This window comes from Spinacia oleracea, chromosome 4, assembly GCF_020520425.1.
Source record: "Spinacia oleracea cultivar Varoflay chromosome 4, BTI_SOV_V1, whole genome shotgun sequence".
NCBI classification, from domain to species: domain Eukaryota; kingdom Viridiplantae; phylum Streptophyta; class Magnoliopsida; order Caryophyllales; family Amaranthaceae; genus Spinacia; species Spinacia oleracea.
This window is the reverse complement of record NC_079490.1, coordinates 56,733,541-56,755,189: the sequence shown is the minus strand read 5'-3', so window position 1 is coordinate 56,755,189 and position 21,649 is coordinate 56,733,541. Positions and strand designations below refer to the sequence as shown.

General features: G+C 35.9%; 1 protein-coding gene across 2 annotated transcripts; it reads right to left on the bottom strand.

The window, feature by feature from the left end:
- Positions 1-3,277: 3,277 nt before the first annotated feature.
- On the bottom strand, positions 3,278-12,366 carry LOC130460092 (uncharacterized). 2 transcript variants are annotated; one of them, XM_056827750.1, is made up of 2 exons: positions 12,024-12,366; positions 3,278-3,880 (listed from the first exon to the last, which is right to left on the bottom strand). In XM_056827750.1, the coding sequence occupies exons 1-2, from the start codon at positions 12,075-12,077 to the stop codon at positions 3,467-3,469; spliced, it is 468 nt and encodes a 155-aa protein (XP_056683728.1). In that variant the 5' UTR covers positions 12,078-12,366; the 3' UTR covers positions 3,278-3,466. The 2 variants fall into 2 exon arrangements, with proteins under 2 accessions (XP_056683728.1, XP_056683729.1); XM_056827751.1 differs by lacking the exon at positions 3,278-3,880 and adding an exon at positions 7,940-8,717.
- Positions 12,367-21,649: the final 9,283 nt, after the last annotated feature.

Genomic DNA, 21,649 nt, shown 5'->3' with positions numbered 1-21,649 from the left:
GACTTAGACTTATGCCAACCTTAATCCTCTTCATTTTGAACTAATTTGAACATACTTTTTTTTTTTTTTTGATGTGCCTTGAAATTTATTTCTCTGGTATGGTATTAGCGTATCTGGATATTTTAGAATTGAAAATAACATAAAAAGTTAGGGTTTTATTACTCCTATACTATGTTTAATATCACAAATACTATTAAAACAATGATTATTCAAACTTATCCATTGTTATTGTAAAGTACAAATAAATAAAATCAAAATGCCTTTGTGCATATGAAGGAATATGTCCTTAGACATTTCTGGCAATTATTAAATATAAATAGTAATTAATTAAAAAAATAAGAAGTTAATTATTTTAGTAATCATATTTGCTTGTTAGATAATAAATGTGATTAGTAAGACAATATTGATTGGCCCACAACTAAAATTAATCCTATAAGGTCACACATTGCGCAAATTTTTGGCTGTACCCCCATCCAAAATGAACATTTACTATTTCGGAAACGAACATTTATTTATTTATTTTGAAATGAAAATTTTACTATTTCGGTAATGAACATTTACTATTTTGGAAATTGACATTTATTTATTTATTTGGAAATGGACCTTTATCTACTCATTCGAATATGAACGTTTATCTAATTATTTTATGACAATCCTCATTTATTCAACCAATTTAGAAATGAACATTTATCTACTGATTGTGAAATGAGTATTTACTAATTTTAAAATGAACTTAGTTATTGCATTACTATGTTATTACTTTGGACATGTATTTACCTATATTGAGTAATTAAAACATGCCAAATAACACATTTTACCAAAAAAATTGAACATTTTAGGCATTGCCTATGTAAAATTGTACTTGAATTACAATATATTGGTAGAAATCATCCACTTATTTTTCTATATCTTCAATCTTCAATCTTGAATCTTGCTTTTGATGTAGTTTCGAGTTCTTATACTTTTGAATGTGTGCATGAAGTGTGATTTGAACACAATATTTGACTTTTGCGGTTTCTAACCAAACTGTTAATCCGTACTTCATATATAATTTTGGTTCGAACATTCTATGGTCACAAGTAGCATAACCTGGATTGTCTCCTTCACTTTCTTTACCGGAATAATAATTTGAGAAGGGGATTAATAAAGTTATTACAAGCAACAAAAAATAGTGCAATATAGTTTATATTATCCACAAGTGCTAGTGTTACCTGTTAAGTCGTGAGACTTGATGGGATGCCCTATGTAATTATTTAGTTTATAATAAATCTGTTCCACTAAGAAAAACCTTGTAATCCCTTATAATAACTAACCCATTATATTTGACTTTCACGGTTTCAATTTCCTCATTGTTATTGGTTGAAAATGAAAATAGTAAGTAATTTGATATGATGATCACAAGTAATTTAAAAGTGCACATTTACTGATTTGAAAATGATGAGCATGCAAAGAAAACAAAATGTTAAAAAGAAAGAACAAGGGTTTAAAAGATGCTCAGTAATAGAACAAGAAAGAACAAAGAATACAAATGGTATGAACAAATAAAACAAAAAGTATGAACAATTTCATTATGAACATTAACCAGATGATTATTATGAACAAACAAATAAACAAAAAAGAAAAAATAATTCAACAAAAAAGAACAAACAATATAAAAATGAACATAAAGTTCCAGAAGAAAGAACAAACAATACAACAATTATGAACAATTTTATGATGAATTTAAAAAAACAACATGAAAGAACAAACAGTACAACAAGAAAGAACAAACAATACAAAAAGAAAGAACCAACAATACATGCGCTTATAAAAACATAAAAGATCAATGAAAGACTTAATTTCATTATGAACATTAACCAGATGATTATTGTGAACAAACAAATAAACAAGAAAGAACAAATAATTCAACAAAAAAGAACAAACAATATACTTCCTCCGTATTTTTTTAAGAGATACACTTGGCCTGGCACGGGTCTTAAGAAGAATAATTGAATGAAATAAAATAATAAAGCAAGTGGGGTTGGATAGATATTTTAATAATTAAACATGCATGTGGGGACCATGTCATTTTGGTGGGTGGAGGGTGGGGTGGGTTTATGAAATTATTTGTTTAATAGGATGGTGGGTGATAGGGTAAATTAGATGTATTATTTAATTAGATGGTGGGGTTGATAAGTTACTAAAAATGGCAAGTGTATCTCTTAAATAAATACGGCCGGAAAAGGCAAGTGTATCCCTTAAATAAATACGGAGGGAGTAGAAAAGAACATAAAATTCAAAAAGAAATTAAAGAACAAACAATACAACAATTATGAACAATTTTTTGTTGAATTTAAAAAACAACAAGAAAGAACAAACAACATAACAAGAAATTAAGAACAAACAACACATGCGCGTCTTTTTTTGGGGGTATAGCCAGAGCTAGCTGTACCCGGGTACAACAGTTAGGAGTTACACACATTGAAACACTAGTTGAACAAAAGCAAACAAGCCCATTAATGGGCCTTGTACCGGTCGGCCCTAAAGGGAAAGGGATTGAGAATTAGTTCTCCTAAATAACCTAGTATTCTAATTTTATATATTGACATAATGTTAAGTGTTACGTACCACAAGTTAATAATTAACTTTGAACAAAAGAAAGCCCAAACCTTTCCTTGGAAATGCCGCTTAGACTACCACTAAAAGCAAGAGAAGTTTTTCTCTTCCGTTCTAGCAGACGTTGGTGTTCAACTAGTGTTCGAGGACTAATTAATTAGATGAGAAAAACTTGGGGCTCTCAGATCTTCGAAGCTTGCATACAAACGAGAGAACACGCTACAAAGGTTATTACACTTCCATCATAAATCCGGTTTTTGTTATGCATGTGACCCTATGATAGATGTTAGGAATTTTTTTCCTGAAATTCCGCTTTATCCATCTATATTATCTAACAGTCGTACCTCGAAAATTAGTGAAAAAATTACCAAAAATTTTCTGATTTTTTAAAACGAAATTCGTTAGATTTTAAATTATTTATTGGTTAATTAGATTAATAAAGATAATAATTTGTTAACAATTAAATATTTGATTTTTAATTTTTTAAATAAATCTACTGATCATATCCTAATTTTTATACAATAGCCAAAAGTTTTCGGTAATTTATTCACTTATTTTCGAGATTTTTTATATTAATTAATGAATTTAGTTAATTTTCATGTTTAATTAGATTAATAAGAAAATTTAAGGATAACAATTAAATTATCTGGTTTTATTTCAACCTGATAATTAAATTCAAAATTTTTGGAAACTAATTGTTATATTTCTGAATTTTTTAAGAAAAAGATAATTATTCCCTAAAATTCGTTAGATTTAATTTTAATAAATTATTATGAATTGAAATCTAACTTTTAACAAACCTAAAAGTCAGTTTAAGTTTGGTTGATTTTTTAAAATTTTATGTCATAATTTTCTGTTTATAAGAACATAATTAAATTCCTTTATCTTTAAACAAAAGTTGGATAAAGATTAGTTTAAATTTAGGTAGTTGTTGCACAAAATTAAAAGAATTACCCACCATGGCGGGGTGGCCAACTGATGGTGGAGCAATGGTGGAGGGTCGAGTTAGGGCGCAGAGGATGACTGTTAGGGGCGGCGGACGATTGAATTTCTGGCACGGTGCAACCTGTCTTCGTGCGGTGGCCAGCTGAAATTCTTTAGTTGTGGCTGCTATCAGCCTGGCTGCGTTGGTAGGTCCTTGTTGCCGGCTTCTACTAGTGGCTGCATGTCTGGGTTGACCACTGTGGCTGGGATTCTCAGCCGCAACTTCTGGTCGGCTGTAATGGTTACTACTGGCTGGTGTGAGGTTATTTTTTCCAAGTAGCCTTGAGCTTTTGTTTACTTGCTGCGTAACATTAAAACAAACAAAAAAAGGGGAAAAATTGGAAATTATTTCTCCGGCATAAATCAGTTTGAAGGAGTTGGAAATTATCTTAATTCAGTTCTTCTAAATTTAAAAATAATTTTGATAATTTGAAAATATATTTTTTTGGTAAATCATATTTTCTGTGTTGAACATAAATCCATAAATTTTCTTTAAATGCGAATTCTTGATTAGTGAGATTATTCTAGCCATATTTAAATAGTAATTGAATTAAAATAATAAAGTTTTAACGTCGAACTTAAATTGTTTAAGTTTTTATAATTATTTTGGAAAGTTGTTTGCTTATTATAGTTAATAAGTAAATAATTTTCGTTTATTTTATTATGATATTATAAATGCGTGGATGTTTAATGTAATATGAATTATATTATATTTTGCATGTTTATGAATAGTATGGCCTAATTAGGATAGAAAGTACGATATGCGAATCGTTGAATTTGAATGTAAATTAAATACGATCTACGTATCATTTGTATTTTTTGTAATATTAAATTCAATTATTCCTTACTTCAAATCATGTAATCAAGCATAAGGATCCAAGGAGTTTCAAGGATGGTGATCCATGGAGATTTAAGAAAAGATTCATGAAGATTAGTTTTCCTAAGTTTAGGGGCCATACTAGATCATTTTAATTATTGCTTTTATTAGCTTTAGCATTCATTATGTTTTAAATGCTTGCTTATAAGTTTACAGGTGGTTAATTATTTATGCGTGCACTTTAAATTAACCAACTTAGTAAACTTAGGTAACAAAATAATATTGTGTTTAATAGCTTTTCCATACAACACCTATAAAGCCTTAGATAATAAGTAATAGGTTCTGCCATAACAGGGTTTTGCTCATAATTCTGGGGATAGTAGGGTAGGTTATTGAAACTTACATGTTAATGTTTGGTTTAACTCAACAAAACTATCGAAAGACTAAGTTTTGGGTTTTGAATCTAAGAGATAGGAAAATACAAAGACTTCTAAACCTGTCTACCAAGAGTTATAATTAGTTATAGTTAGTAAAATGTTTACTTACCTCAACTACCATAAATTAAAGTACAAGGGCCAAAGTCTGTTTGATTATAGTGGGAGGGGATCTTGGTTATTTCTTTATTCAATGGGGACTTTTGATTTTGAATAAAGGGTAGTAGTTAATTAAATTTGTTTAATTGGTGCTTTTGATAAATATTTATTGAAACTAGCTTTACTATTGGTGTAGTTACCATGTCTGGTGCAAACAAGAACTCTACTTTTAACTTGTGCCCTCTAATTGAAAAACACAAACTAAATGCACACAACTTCCTACAATGGGAAATGGATGTTAGAATTGTTGTCAGAGCGGAAGGAAAAGAAAGTGTTCTTGATAATCCACTCCCTCCAGAACCCCTGCCAGAAAATGCTACTGCAGCTCAACGACGAGCTAGATAAACTATACATGATGACTCCCTGCAAGTAACATTCTTAACGCTTGCTTACATGGAACCAGAGTATCAAAAACGTTTTTGATGGTCTGGATGCCTACACGATAATCCATCAACCGATAACGTTGTTTCAGAAGAATACTAAATTAGAGAGGTTGCATGGTATGATGGTTCAGGCGGAGAGAACCTTACCTAGTGAACCTGAACATATGGATGTTTTAATGATTAAGAATGGTAAGCAAATCAAGAGTATCTATGTCATAGAAGTTAATTTAGCTACAACTACTTCTTGGGTATTTGATACCGCTTGTGGATCTCAAATTATTGGTAATGTGCAAGGACTAAAAAGAAGTAGAAGCTTGAGAAAAGATGAAGTGGATCTCCGAGTAGGCAATGGAGCAAGCGTTATTTTTTTAGATGTAGGAGATTATAGTTTACGCTTGCCTTCTGGTTTAGTATTAGAACTATATAATTGTTATTACATTCCAGTTATTAGCAAGAACATAATTTCGATTCGAATTTTGGATTCGGAAGGATTTTCATTTCAAATTATGAACAATTGTTATTCTGCATATTTGAATGGTATGTTCTATGTCTGTGCTAAATTAGCAAATGGTTTATATGTGCTAGACTTAGAAAACCATATCTATCACATAGACAACAAGAAACACAAACCAAATGACTTGAACCCTACTTACCTATGGCATTGTCGATTAGGCCACATAAGCTCAAAGCGCATAGATAAACTTCATAAGGATGAAATTCTCAAATCATTGATTTCGAATCATTTGTAGTATGAGTTTTGCTTAATGGGAAAAATGACAAAGTCTCCTTTCACAAGCTCAAGTGAAACGGCCAATGATCTTTTAGCCATCATACATACTGATGTGTGCAGACCTATGAGTACTTGGGTTAGGGGAGGGTACGAGTATTTCATTACTTTTACCGATGATGTGAGTAGATTTGGATATGTTTACCTCATGCAACATAAGTCGGAATCCTTTGAAACGTTTAAGGAATTTCAAAATGAAGTAAAAAAACAACTTGGGAAGAAAATTTAAGCATTGTGATCCGATCGCAGTGGTGAATATTTATCTTAAGAGTTTGATGATCATTTGAAATATTGTGGCATACTTTCGCAATTGACTCCACCAGAGACACCACGGTTGAATGGGGTTTCCGAAAGAAGGAATTGAACTATATTTGATATGGTTTGATCCATGATGAGTCTTGCTGACCTTCCTATCTTATTCTGGGGATTTGCGGTTGAAATAGCGGTATTCACACTCAACAAAGCACCGTCTAAAGCGGTAGAGAAGACACCATATGAGATGTGGACTGGAAAAGTTCCAAAATTGTCTTTTCTAAGGATATGGGGTTGTGAAGTTTATGTAAAACGTTTACTTTCTGATAAGCTTTCACCCAAGTCTGATAAATGTCTTTTTTTTGGGTTACCCAAAACAGACTAATGGATACTACTTCTACAACCAAAGTGAAAATAAAGTATTTGTTGCTCGTGATGGTGTCTTTTTGGAAAAAAGATTTCATTTCCAGAAAAACAAGTGGGAGTAATGTATATCTCGAACAAATTCAAGATGATCAACAAATGGATGAGGTTCACACCTCGTCAAAGGCGGCCTAACATGAAAATACTCAGGAGGCGGTGCATTCCATTCACGCGCTTCCTACCGTCCCACTTGGAGATAATCCATGTGAAGTCCCTCGACCTAATGAGGTAGAAACTTCTCATATTGTTCCCCAACGTAGGTGTAGTATGAACGTCATTCCGTCAAAGAGATATATTGATTTCCTTTTGACTGAAAGTTCTGAAATAGAGATTTTACAACATGAGGAACCTACTAGCTACACAAATTCTTTGACGAGGAAAGACTCCGAGAAATGGCTCGAAGCCATGAGATCCGAAATGGATTCGATGTTTGAAAATCAAGTATGGGACTTGGTTGTTTTGCCTGATGGCCGGGGTTAAACCCATTGGATGCAAATGGATTTTCAAAATGAAAAAGGACAAATATGGAAACATTGATGTATTTAAGGCAAGTCTAGTGGCAAAAGGTTTTAAAACAATTCATGGTATTGACTACTATGAAACCTTCTCACCAGTAGCCATGCTGAAATCCATTAGGATAATCCTTGCGATTGCTGCCTTTCATGACTATGAGATTTGGTAGATGGACGTCAAAACCGCTTTCTTGAATGGGTTCTTGAAAGAGGACGTGTACATGACACAACCATAAGGTTTTGAAGATTTAAACAGTCCAAGGAAGGTTTGCAAGCTCAAGAAGTCCATTTATGGGTTAAAGCAAGCATCCCGGATTTGGAACCTCAGATTTGATGAGGCAGTAAATTTTTTTGGATTTCTCAGAAAGGAAGAGGAATCTTGTGGATTTCTCAGAAGTTGAGTTGGAGTAGTATTTCTTTCTTGGTCTTGTATATGGATGAAATACTTTTTCATAGGAAATGATAAAACCATGCTCGAGTCAGTCAAAGAATGGCTTAAAGGTGTTTCTACATGAAATACCTAGGAGAAGCTGAGTAAATATTGGGAATAAGGATCCATAGAGATGGATCCAAAAGGTTGATTGGACTTAGCCAAGAGACTTATATTGATAGGTTCTTGAAAGGTTCAAGCTGGAAAATTCCAAAAGAGGTGTCATTCCCATGCAACTTGGCATATCACTTGGCAAGACTCAGTGTCCTTCGACTCTTGATAAGGTCAAGCGTATGAGTAATTTTCCTTATGACTCTGCAGTAGGATCCATTATGTATGCCATGTTATGCACTCGACCGGATGTTGCATATGATTTGAGTATGTACGTGCAACAGATACCAGTCAAACCCAGGAGAGGGGCATTGGATGCCAGCAAAGAATATTATTAAGTACTTGCGAAGGACTAAGTATAATTTCTTATAAAGAGTTCCTAAGAAATTGTCACATACATTCTTCTCAATGTGCATAACATCTAAATTATGTCTAAGAGGATTATGTTCCCAATAGTCTAATTCAAAAAGTTTACTTTTCTTTTTCCACAGAACCTAGCTTATCGACATCATCCAGATCATCATCATCATCATCATCATCATCATCAATTTCATCATCTTCTTGTCTCCCTCTTATTTTAGGAACACTTTTTGACTTTCCATAAACATACTTAACTTTTTCTTGTTGCTTCAAAACTTCTGTCCCGCTTACAGGAACCGGAGCAAGACCATATTCCTCTTCCCGATCAAATAAGTTTGCTTGAGAACGACAAGGATGATAAATTGGTAACCATTTTTGAGCTCCAGGGTATGCAATTTTACCACCAAAACTATACGCACAACCAGAATCAGCACAAGAAGGGCAAGCCTTATAACCTCTCATATTCCAACCTGACAACATAGCATATGCCGGAAAGTCATTTATAGTGGAGTGTAAGGTTGCTCGCGTTTTTAAAAAATTTCCGTTATGAGCATCAAAGGCATCTACACCTTCCCACAACAATTTCAACTCAAGGATTAGTGGTTGCAAATACACATCAATATCCATACAGGGACCAAACTTACCAGGGATGATCAAAGATAAGATGAATGACGTTGACTTCATACAAAGCCATGGTGGCAAATTATAAGGAATCAGGATCACTGGCCATGTACTGTAACTAGTATTCATCAAACGATATGGATTAAAAGCATCACTTGCTAGACCCAATCTAACACTACGAGGGTCTTTGGCGAATTCCTCATATCTTTGATCAATTTTTTTCCAAGCTTCGCCATCTATCGGGTGACTTATGATTTTTTCATCCTTGCTGTCGAAATGCCATCTCATGTCCTCTGCTGTTTTAGAAGACATGTAAATCCTTTTTAGTCTAGGGATGAGAGGAGAATTTCGCATTACTTTAACTGGAACGCCCTCTTACGTGTTTCTTTAAAATTCGCACTTATATCGCCCTCATTTTCTTTCACATTTTTCCACCTTGATGTCTGACAAATATGACACTCGCTTTTTTCTACAAATTCGCCCCAATATAGCATGCAATCATTTGGACATGCATGGATTTTCTCATAACCCAATCCCAAATCCATCATTATCTTCATGCCTTCATAATACGACGACGGAATCTCCTTAATATTAGGAAACGCGTCTAGTGAAGCTCAAGAAACTTATTAAATGACACAGCAGACCAATGAAACATACACTTGAGGTGAAACAAGTGCAATAGAAATGACAAATTTGAGAAAGTAGTACACCCCTCGTATAGACCCTCATCAGAAGCTTCCCTGAGTCGTTATACCTCACCTCTTCATCATTGGTTTTGGTTGATGGAAACTCATCATCTACCTCACAATCATTTAACTCTTCATTCATGTCACATGGATCTTCATCTTTAAAAATTGGCGCACTTAATGATGGGTCTAGGGATTGTTAGTGGGTTGCGGACTGTCAACCCTGAAGGTTGCTCTTAGTAACCCATTCATGTCATCTCGACCTACCACCTTTGCTTGATCATTAGGGATCTCTAAGGTATTACTCTCTTCACCTCTACGATGGAAAATCCATTGTCTATAGTTCTTATAAAAACCGCTAAATAAAATGTGCCCTCCTACCTCTTCTAAGGGATGCCATTTATTTAACTTGCATTTATTACATGGGCATCAAGTTTCTCCCTCTACAAGAGTCTCATTAGCAAGATCTAAAAACTTCATGTAACCATTATAATATCCGGTATTCCCTTTTCGTAAGTCAATCCAACTAGTATCCATGTCTATAAAACAAAACAAAACAAAAATGACCCTTATCGATTACAAATAATCTTTAAACTGGATCATATTGTTGGAAGTTAGTAAGCTCGCAATAAAAGGAAAGAATTCACAAGTTTTTTTTATTTTTGAAACGACACAATAAACTAGGGAAAGATTTTTGAACTTTGGGTTTGATCGATAACTGTAAAACTCGATAACTTAGTCAAATTTACAAAAATAACATGTCCGGGATTTTTTTTTCAATAAGGGGAAAACTATGAATGTATATTTAGTAGCAGAGAAATCATTGTAGTGACATATTGAACTATCCTTGTGTTATTACAGAGTAACAGTTAATCTCACAAACAGGGATTGACTACTATTTACAGTTTGAAGTAAAGAACATAAAGTAACTGCCATTGAAAATCTTCCCAACTGAGTGCAATACATAATGTTCGTGCAGTGTTACTAATTTTGTCTTCTGCAATAACGTAACTGAAAAATAAAAAGAAATAGCTCTGAACCTAGAAACGACACTGCAATACAAGAAACTGGCTAGAGTTGTGGGTTGAATGCTGATGTATTCAGGAAGTTGCATGCTAGAATACTTTTACATGAATATTTAGTTAAAAATCATACTTCGTATATGGGTAAGGGAAATCATCAATATAGATAATTGAATCAGCTAATATTGTCTTGAAATCAAAAACAAAAATTTGCACCAGATGCAATTGTTTTACTACCAAACTCGTAATCTATCTCTACTTCATGGCTTCACCCAGAAGCTCACAGTAACCAGAAAATTTTATTTACACAATACTTTAGTATAGCTATATAGAGAGTTTATCCCCAAGAACACAGGTTAACATAAGAAAAACAGAAGCAGCTATTCTCTCAAGAGTTCCTTTAGTTTTTTTCTTACAGTTCCAACACGAGTAGCCACTTGTTTTGCTAATACTGAAGTGGGATCTGTAAAGTGTATTTCAGTCCCAGTTGAAGCAGTTTCACTCTAATAATAGCTAATGGAAACTAGGTACCGCATATCAACCAATGCAATAATGAATGATGCAAAATTTGGTTGTACTATTAAGATACTTCACTTAAAGGCTTAAAGCAAACCTAATGTAACTGTTTCAAAATTGTACTGAAACTATTACAGAAATACTATACTTCGGTATATATCATCTAAAGTTTCAAATGAAGTCAAACCAAGTAAAAGAGAAAACAATGTAGTCTTTATACAACTCTTGTTGATAAAGTGAGAAATTACTCCCCCTGGTTTATATTTTTTAAAAGAAAAAAGGTGGTTTCATTTTGATTTTCACAATTTCTAATACACACTTTTGACTAATACTAGAATATCCTTTACTCCGTATCATCGACTAGTGAAATATTACACTTCTATATAAAAAAAGTTCAAAGTCTTTCTTTAAAAAAGAAAAAAAGAAACTATAAAGAATTTAAGATATTAGGAAATGACAATTAAAAACAAAAATATGTCTGTATGATTTGAACTCAACTTCTCCCATGTGAACATCAGAGCATAGAGCATCACGCATTCAATACAACCACTGAACTGCAGTTACATTATGTTGTTATAAGTGTGAGTTAATTACCTATAATTTAATTGTTTAACCATAATTAGTTTTCTAAATATCATTTTATCAGTTTTGATCTGCCCCTGCTCCCCCACTATTATTGCCTAATCACTTCATCTCATCTCTTTCCATCATATTACAACTTACATAACTAATGTTTGCAATTCAGACTGAAAACCCAAATTGCCAAAAAAAATCCATAAAAAAGCAAAAATTAATAATGTTTGCAATATAATTCTCACGTTTTACATCATTTAAAGGATTCTACATTTTCACATAACATCAAACTGAAAATATCAATGAGAATTGCAAGGATTGGATTCGATGGAGAAAAGAGAACATGTGCAATGAATACCTCGGAAAATTCAGCACCAAATTGAGTCGTATACACTTTGGGAAATTTCAGCATAAGAAGCAAAATTGAGTCGGTTTTTTTCCCACCGTGACTCGTTAGGATGATGAAAGGAAGAAGAAGAAACGAAATTCAGATCAATAAGAAAAAGAATAAGAAGAAAATAATTTGCAGATAAATAGAAAAATGTAGACAAACCTGATCGAATATCAATGGCGAAGACAGAAAGAGAGATTCGGATTTGCAGGGAGAAGTTGTTCTTTAATTTGGGAGTTTTAGATAATTAGGATTTTGGCTAGATAATGGAACGTTAGCTTAGTACATGGTTTTAGGTTTTAGCGCTCAAAATTTTATTTTTTTAATTAATGGGAAGCGCTTAATTCTCATTATCACCAAATATCAAGGGCGCAAATCTGTCATTCCACATAAAGGTAACATGTGCAAGGCACATGTATTAGCGACGCAAAACGGTGTCTTCAGAAGCTTCAACACCATAAGGCGTCCATAAAACACTGACGTTACGTTCTTCGACGCGTTTTGGCATCGACAAAATGCCGTCGTCAAGTTCTTAGACACGTTTTGGCGTCGACAAATCATAATTTTTTTTCCCGGCCCAACGCCACCCTCTCAGCGTCGAAGCCATGACGTCTACAAACATGTTGTTTTGTAGTAGTGTATCATCGAGCTTATCACTCCAGTCTTTCCTAGACTTTTCTACTACCTTCTCGAGAATAGCTTTGATCTCCCGGTTGGAGACCTCAATTTGCCCACTCGTTTGAGGGTGATAGGCTAGCCTAGTGCGGTGATAGACTTCATATTTGCGCAGAAGCGCATCCAAATGTCGCTCATGAAAGTGTGAACCTCCATCACCAATCAACGCTCTAGGAACTCCAAATCTAGGGAAGATGATTTTCTTGAACATGGAGATGACTATCTTAGCATCGTTAGTAGGCGAGGCAACGACTTTCACCCACTTAGACACATAATATACATCAACAAGGATATACAAATTACCCTTAGAGGATGGGAATGGTCCCATGTAGTCAATCCCCCAGACACCGAAGACCTCTACCTCAAGTATTCCATTTTGTGGCATCTCATGCCTCCTCGAGATTGTGCCGGTCCTCTAGCATGCATCACAAGCAATAATGAAAGCTTGCTCATCTTGGAACAAGGTAGGCCAGTAAAACCCACACTGTGACAATTTAGCATGAGTCTTGGAAGGTCCATGGTGGCCTCTATAAGGTGAAGAATGACACATATTGATTATACCATGAACTTCCCATTCGGGAACACACCGCTGTACAATCCTTCAGCAGTCTCACGGAACAAATGCGCATCATCCCAAAAGTAGAAACGAACATCATGTAGGAACTTCTTCTTTTGTTGATATGTCTTATCGGCCAGAAGAGTGTCCCCCCATGATGTAGTTCGCAAAGTCGGCGAACCATGGGGACTAACTTGTAACTGCAAGTAGGTGATCATCGGGAAATGAATCATCGATCGGTGTAGCAATTTTACCATCATCATATCTCAATCTAGACAGGTGGTCTGCGACCACATTCTCGGCCCCTTTCTTATCTCGGATCTCCAGATCAAACTCCTGTAGCAGTAGTATCCAACGAATTAGCCTAGGCGAGGCTTCCTTTTTAGAGAGTAGATACTTAAGGGTCGCATGGTCAATGTAGACTATCACCTTGGACCCAATCATATAGGTATGGAACTTGTCCAAGGCGTAGACGATGGCAAGAAGCTCTTTCTCAGTAGTAGCATAGTTAACTTGAGCTTCATCCAAGGTATTACTAGCATAGTAGATAGCATGCAAGACCTTGTCCTTTCTTTGACTCAAAACTGCCCCAACTGCGTAGTCACTTGCACCACACATAATCTCGAATGGAAGGTCCCACTCAGTAGATCGGATGATGGGAGCAGAGATCAATGCATGTTTAATCCTATCAAAAGCCTCAAGACAAGCATCAGTAAACACAAATGGGAATCCTTGAGGAGGAGCTGGGTCAGTGGTTTAACAATTTTAGAAAACTTCTTGATAAAATGGCTTATAAAACCCCGCATGACAAAGAAAAATTCTAATCCCTTTGACATTAACTGGAGGGGGAATTGTTTAATCACTTGGAATTGTTCCTTTATCCACCAAGAAACTTTCAGTTATTCTAACTCGATCCACCTGAATTCCCTTATCAGATATTAAAAGTCCCAAGACCACCCCTTCAGTAACCATGAAATGACACTTTTCCCAATTTAAGAGCAAGTTACATTCTTCACATCTTTTTAACACTTTAGTCAGGTTAGCAAAACAAGAATAAAAATAAGTACCATAGACACTAAAATCATCCATAAACACTTCCATGATAGACTCTATAAACTCTGAAAAGATGCTCATCATGCAACATTGAAATTTAACAGGTGCATTATACAGACCAAAGGGCATCCTACAATATGAAAAGTACCATAGGTACAGGTAAAGGTTGTCTTTTCCTGATCATCTAGATGTATGGAGATTTGGAAAATTCCAGAATAACCCCCTAGATAACAGAAAAACTTGTGACAGACTAGCCTTTCCAACATTTGATCAATAAAGGGAAGGGGAAAATGGTCCTTTTTAGTAGCAACATTTAGACGCCTATAGTCAATACACATGCTCCACCCTGCAACAACCCTAGTTGGGATCAGCTCATTCTTTTCATTTCTAACCACGGTTGTCCCCCCTTTCTTTGGGACTACCTGAACAGGACTCACGCACTTAGAATCAGACACATCATATACATCACCCACATCAAGAAATTTTATAACTTTAGCTTTCACAATATCTTGCATGATGGGGTTCAGACGATGTTGGGGTTGAATGCATGGATTTTGATTACCATCTAAATGTATCCTACGCATGCAAAAATTCGGGCTAATACCTTTTAGATCATCAATACTGCACCCAATGGCTTTTTGTGCTTTTTCAACACATTTAGAAGTTTAGATAATTGGTCTTCATCAAGTGCAGTACTAACTATCACAGGGAAAAGCTCCTCATCATCCAAATATGCATATTTCCGATTAGCAGGAAGAGGTTTAATTTCGGGTTTCTTTACCTCTTTCACAGACAAACAGGCCGAACTAATATCCTCACTTTGGTGCTCTTTTCTGGTTCAAGATCTCCACCATCAAGAGCTAATTCCAAAGCATCCACCTCAGCACTCCAAGAAGTGCTATCACTTGCAGAAGATTCACAATAAAGCACTGCCTCCAAAGGATCCCTTTCAAGGACTTGGGATATGTTATCTCGCGTAATAAGATCAACTACATCAATACGATATCATTGTTCTTCTAGCATGGGACTTTTTAAGGCACTATTCAGATTAAAAATAACCTTATCATCCCCCACAGACAAAGTCATTTTCCCACTTTTCACATCTATAATCGCCCCCGACGTATGAAGGAAGGGTCTACCTAAGATAATGGGGATTTGAGAATCCTCCTGCATGTCTACCACAATAAAATCCACAAGTATGTAAAATTTACTACTCTAACGGGGACATCCTCTAAAACACCCAAGGGGTATTTGTAATACCTCGTATTTTTCTATAATTATAAATATATTTTTTTATATTTATAAAGCATTTTGTCGTATTTATAAAGTATTTTTATAAATTAATTTCACGTAATGAGAATTAAATGCGCTTTCATTCTAATTAATTTAATTTTTAATTAATTTCAAAAACCGTATCTTATTAAATAAATTCGATGAATTTATTTAATCGGGAATTGTTGGGTCGTATTTCGAAAACGAAATTGATTTATTTAAAGCCCGGTTGTTTTTGAGCAAACCCAACAAAGTTTGCAAGGAGTAAACTTAAATGAGCCCGGTAATAAGCCCAACTCAAAACTACCCTAACCTAGCACACAAGGGAGAGAAAACCTATAAATACACCTCATGTCAAACCCTCACAACCAAAAATTCAGAAATCTCTCTCTCTCCTCTTTCCCTCTCCTTGCGGCACACTCCACGCCCACACCCCTTCTCTTCTTCGCCCTTGCTTGCGGCGCAAGGTAGCCAGCCCTCGCCCGTCTCTCTCGCCTTCCCGCAGCCGCAGCGTAGCACTACGTGCCTGCGTGCTGTGTGGTCGTGCTCGCTGCGCTGCCCACTCGTTCCTCACCTCGCGTCGCGTCGCAGCACAACAACAGAGCTGTGTGTGCGCGCGTTGTGCCTCGCCTGTGCCCAGCGCCCCGCTCGCCTTCCCCTGTCCCTTGCGCGCGCTCCCTTGTTGCGGTTAGTTGCGCTGTCGCTGCTGTTTCTTGTTGTACTTGTCGTGTGTGTTGGTCGACACACACACACACGATTAATAAATCGTTGTGTGTGTGTGTGTGTGTGTGTGTGTGTGTGTTGATCAATTGTTTAATCAAAAATTTATTTTCAAAAATATTAATTTTCAGTTTTAAATTGAATTAATTATTGTGATTATTTTAAATATTTGGGTTGTTTAAATTAATTAAAACAGTTATGAACATCGTATTGGGTTAGTATTGTGTTTTGATTGAATAGATTGGTTTTGATGATTGAATTTATAATTTTCAGATTTAATAAGTTAAGTGCTGATTTTTGAAGTCAAAACATGTTTTTGGAATAAACTATTGTTAGGGTTTTGGTTTCAAATTAATTAAGCGATTGATTCACATAATTTAATGACAATTTAAATTATGGGAATCAACTAAAATTTTCAGATTGTTTATAAGCTTTAAAAAGTTGGTTTTCATGGTTTTAAAGCTAAAAAATCAATGTTTTTATGTTAGGACTTGAGTTGACTATTTGAGACTATTAAATTAACGATTAATGATTAATTTCTAATTAAACTAAGAGTTTTAGAATCTTAAATAGTTGCTGGAAAATTAGTAAACATGGATAATAATTTAGTTCTCTTATTTTGTTTATAGGAGTTGATTTCTAGTGAGTCGTGATTCGCACAGTGGCCCCCGTACTTAGGTATTCCAGGTACGTACAAGACTAGGGTGACCACCCATCCCTTGAGACTTTGTGAAGTGTATTGAATGCGAATCAATTGAACTTATATGTTGTTGTGAATTCATGATTGATGATTGGGAATGAATATGTTATTATGAATTCATGTTTGATATTAAGAACGAGCATGTTATTATTATTATTGAATCTATGTGAACGAGCATGTTATGAATTGAATTATGCTTTATAGATTCTGTTGAACTATCATGTTATGGACTTTTATAATCGTTGAATTATGTCAAGCATGTTGTTCAAGTTGATTTGCATGTATGAGTATTGCGCATGCAAGTTGTTATTATTGTTATGCTATAGTACAGGATGTCTAGCATAATTATTGAGCCAGTCGAATATTGTCAGTGAGCAATATATATTCTACCAAAGGGGTAGAATATGTTAGAGAGTCTATGTGAATTGAATTAAGGAAAATTCGTGCTAAGGGCACACCCCGCTTGTTAATAGGCAATGTCGGGTTATCTCAAACAGTGTTTTTGAGAAGGAACAATGGGAGTAATTTCACTTGAGTCTATGTTTGATCACAAGTCCTAAAGAAGTAAAATAATGAAGAGTCATTGTGGAATTGTTCAATTGTTTAATTGTTTGTATGTTGTGTCTTCAGTAGAGTCTTGAGTCGCCTTGAACATAACATATTAATTAACGTAAAGTGTAACCCAAAGAGCTTCAAAACTCTTGGAACGTATATACCTTGAGTATGAACAATGGGGGTGTTATGTTATGATACATATGAATAAACATAAATCATGCGGAAAAACCATAATGCCAGGAAACATATTATTTACACATAATCATATAGCATAATTTAGATGCATACAATTTGTAGCGTGCCCTCCCTAGCTGCGCCCGAACCGAACAAGAACAAGTCTTTAGGACTCCAAGTGTCGTCCCTCCATAGATAGTCCACAGCACGTCCGGATCCGCCTTAAGCTTGACAAACTAGAATCGCCCTTAAGGTTCTTAGATTTTCGGCTATTTGGGTGCAAGTGTTTGGCTGATTTTTTGCTTAAAAATCTTACCTTGAATACTTCAATAATCTCGATATAAATATGTGACCCTAGGCACCTATTTATAGAGTTTATGGAAAGGAATTATAATCCTACTAGGATATGTATTTATTAATTAGAATCCTATTAGAACTCTAAATAATAAATTTAATCTTTTAGGATTAGGATTTAATCAATGCACGAATTCCAATAGGATTAGGATTCGTTACGAACACGAGTGTTGCACGACCACGAGGAACGCACGCACCCGCGCAGGCCTTGCGGCCGACACGAGCAGGCGCTGCCTCGCAGCCCACGAGCATAAGCCCGCGCGCGCCTATGGCCTTGCTGGGCCTGGCCTTGCGCTGGGCCTGGCGAGGCTGTGGCAGCTCCGTGTTTGGGCGCTTGGCTTGTTGGGCGCGGGCCTGGCTTCGTGCTGGGCCTTCGTCTAGCAAGCCTCGTCCAATGCTAATTCGTACGATGCGCTTCCGATTAAATTCCCGGTTCCGGAATTCATTTCCGATACGAACAATATTTAATATTTCCGATTCCAGAATTAATTTCCGTTTCGAACAAATATTTAATATTTCGTTTTCGGAATTATTTTCCGATTCCTGATAATATTTCCGATTCTGACAATATTTCCGTTTCCGGCAATATTTCCGATTCCGGCAATATTTCCATTTCCATTAATATTTTCCGATACGTTCCATGTTTCCGTTTCCGGCAACATCTACGACTTGGATAATATTCATATTTCCGATACGATCCATATTTCCGTTTCCGGCAATATCATCGTTTCCGGAGTATTCATTTCTTGCTTATGACGATCTCATCTCCCACTGAAACCAAGATCCGTCGATACCGAATATCCATAGATGGAGTATTTAATGCCATTTAATACTTGATCCGTTTACGTACTATTTGTGTGACCCTACGGGTTCAGTCAAGAGTAAGCTGTAGATTAATATAATTAATTCCACTTGAACTGAAGCGGCCTCTAGCTAGGCATTCAGCTCACTTGATCTCACTGAATTATTAACTTGTTAATTAATACTGAACCGCATTTATTAGACTTAATATTATATGCATACTTGGACCAAGGGCACTATTTCCTTCAGGGGGGAGTCTTGCCGGAAAACTTGTACTCCTAGAATGATACAAGACGTTGTTTCATTCTATTTTATGCCGTTGTGCATTGGAATTCCTGTCGGTATGGCCCGACTGTCGGTAGTTGCCCGACTTGTTTTGGTGTATGGTTGGCTCCCATCACCCTTTTCTTTCCTTTTGAGGATACTTTGCTTTACCCGTTCGAAGCTACTTTTTATTAATCTGTGAGTCAAGAGTCGTGTCAAGTGTCGAGTCTTGTCTCCATGTTTTTCTGTTTATTATATGGCTTTTGCATGTGGATTATCTAATTTGTCGAGTGAAGCATGTTAGGATAGAATGTTATTCTAGCTTGTTCGTACTCAGCTTTTGCTGACTTCGTGCTTCATGTCTTTTGGTCATGGCCTTTGCTTTAATGACCCTATGATGATCCATCAATTGCATTTGCGTTGTTGGGGAGTAGATTTATAATAAAGTAGGTTTGTAGAGATAACTTGCGGGAGAAGTTATCATGGGATTCGAGTTGAGAGTTTATTCTTCCGTACTTTATAAAATCTATTTTTATTTAGTCATGACTATTGTTTTTACTAATACTATTTATAGTTAATGGATCTTCAAATGGTTTAATACTTTGGATTTGGGCCTCAACGGTTCCAACTTGTTTTCATAACCATTAACTATTTATTTAATATGTTTTGAAAGTTAGTTAATTCCGCTGCGTAATTCTGGTAAATAGCCTTAGCCGTTATCACGATGGCGGTAATATCTTGGTAATTCCTGTGTTTTAAGTTGGAAATTTTTTTATAAAAAGCAAGGAATTAGTAGGGTGTTACAGTATTTAACATAACGGTCGGCCATTTGTAGCGTAATATTAGTGACTTTCAACTCACCCATGTTCAATTTAGTGTAGACAGACAAGGGAATAACAAACACACTAGCACCTAGATCACACAAAGATTTATCAATAAAAACGGTGCCAATGTTGCATGGGATGGAAAAGTCCCGGGGTCATTTAGTTTAGGTGGAGACTTATTTTGCAGTAAAGCGCTACATTCCTCAGTAAAAGCTACAGTCTCTACCTCACAAAAAACACGTTTCCTGGTCAAAATATCTTTCATAAACTTAGCATATGCAGGAACTTGTAAAATCAATTCAGTAAAAAGAACAGTTGCCTGCAAGTTTTTTTACCACATCCAAGAATTTGCCAAACTGTTTGTCTAGCTTACTCTTGAGTTGACGGTTTGGGAAGGGGAGTACAATAGGTGGTACTTGAATATATGTCCCGTTCTAGACCTCTTGTGTAACCTCTTTCTCACAGGCTACCTTTTCAGCATCTATCTTCTCCGTGACTACATTTTCATCTACTTTCTCAACTAGACCACTAGCAGACACCCTAGAATCAACATCAACAGGCATAGAAGGGACTTCATACCCATGCCCAGGTGATAGAATTTGCAGTCTCTCTATTTTCAAGCTGTGAAGAAAGTTGCCCTTAGGTATCTAGGCCAACTGATTATCAATGATCTTGCTGTGAGCAGCAAGAGCATCAATTTTTGCATCCTTTTCGCTAAGAGACTTCTGCATTTGGAGCATCATATTACGCATTTCCACTAACATATGATCAGACTGAGTGGCATGAGGCTGTGACTGTGGAGGTTGTGTCTGTTGTCTGGAGAACCTAAGTGGTCCACCAGACTGTTGATTATAGTTACTCTATGGTTGGTATTTTTGTTGTGGTGGTGGGGGATGTTGGACCTGGTGTGGGTTCTGAATATAAGTACTTCTATAAGACAGTAGGGGATTATTTTTATACCCCTCATTATAATAATTAGAGTACAAATTATTCTGCTTGTAGGCCTGAAATGCATTGCATTGCTCAATGGATCTTCTACACTCATGTGCATAATGGCCATACATCCCACAACTATCACAAACTTTTGTTGGAAATCCTAGTGAGAAAACAAAAGAAAATGAGTGGGAAAATGTGGGAATATGAAAAGTCCCACATGGGAAAAACACAAACCATATTCAATGTTTATATTTGGGGGTTTGAGGGAAACATTTGTTTAAGAAAGCATGTGAGTGGCATGGGTGGTCACAACACACACACGCGCGCGCGCGCCGGGCCGGGCTCGGGCGAGGGCCGTGGGCCGTGGGCCTTGGGCCTTGGTACTTGGTACTTGGTACTTGGTACTTGGTACTTGGTACTTGGTACTTGGTACTTGGTACTTGGTACTTGGTACTTGGTACTTGGTACTTGGTACTTGGTACTTGGTACTTGGTACTTGGTACTTGGTACTTGGCGAATGCGGTTCGCGGGCGTGGGGTGGGTTTTGTGGGCCGGGTTATTACGTCATTACTCCCCACTAGCCGTTTTATGACTGTTGCAGTTCCCCATTACTCCCGTAACTTCTCCACTAGCCGTTTTTTGCTGTTACAGCTTCCCAAAAGCCTCACTATAAATTCATCGTTCATTTCCACAAAAATATACAGAAACT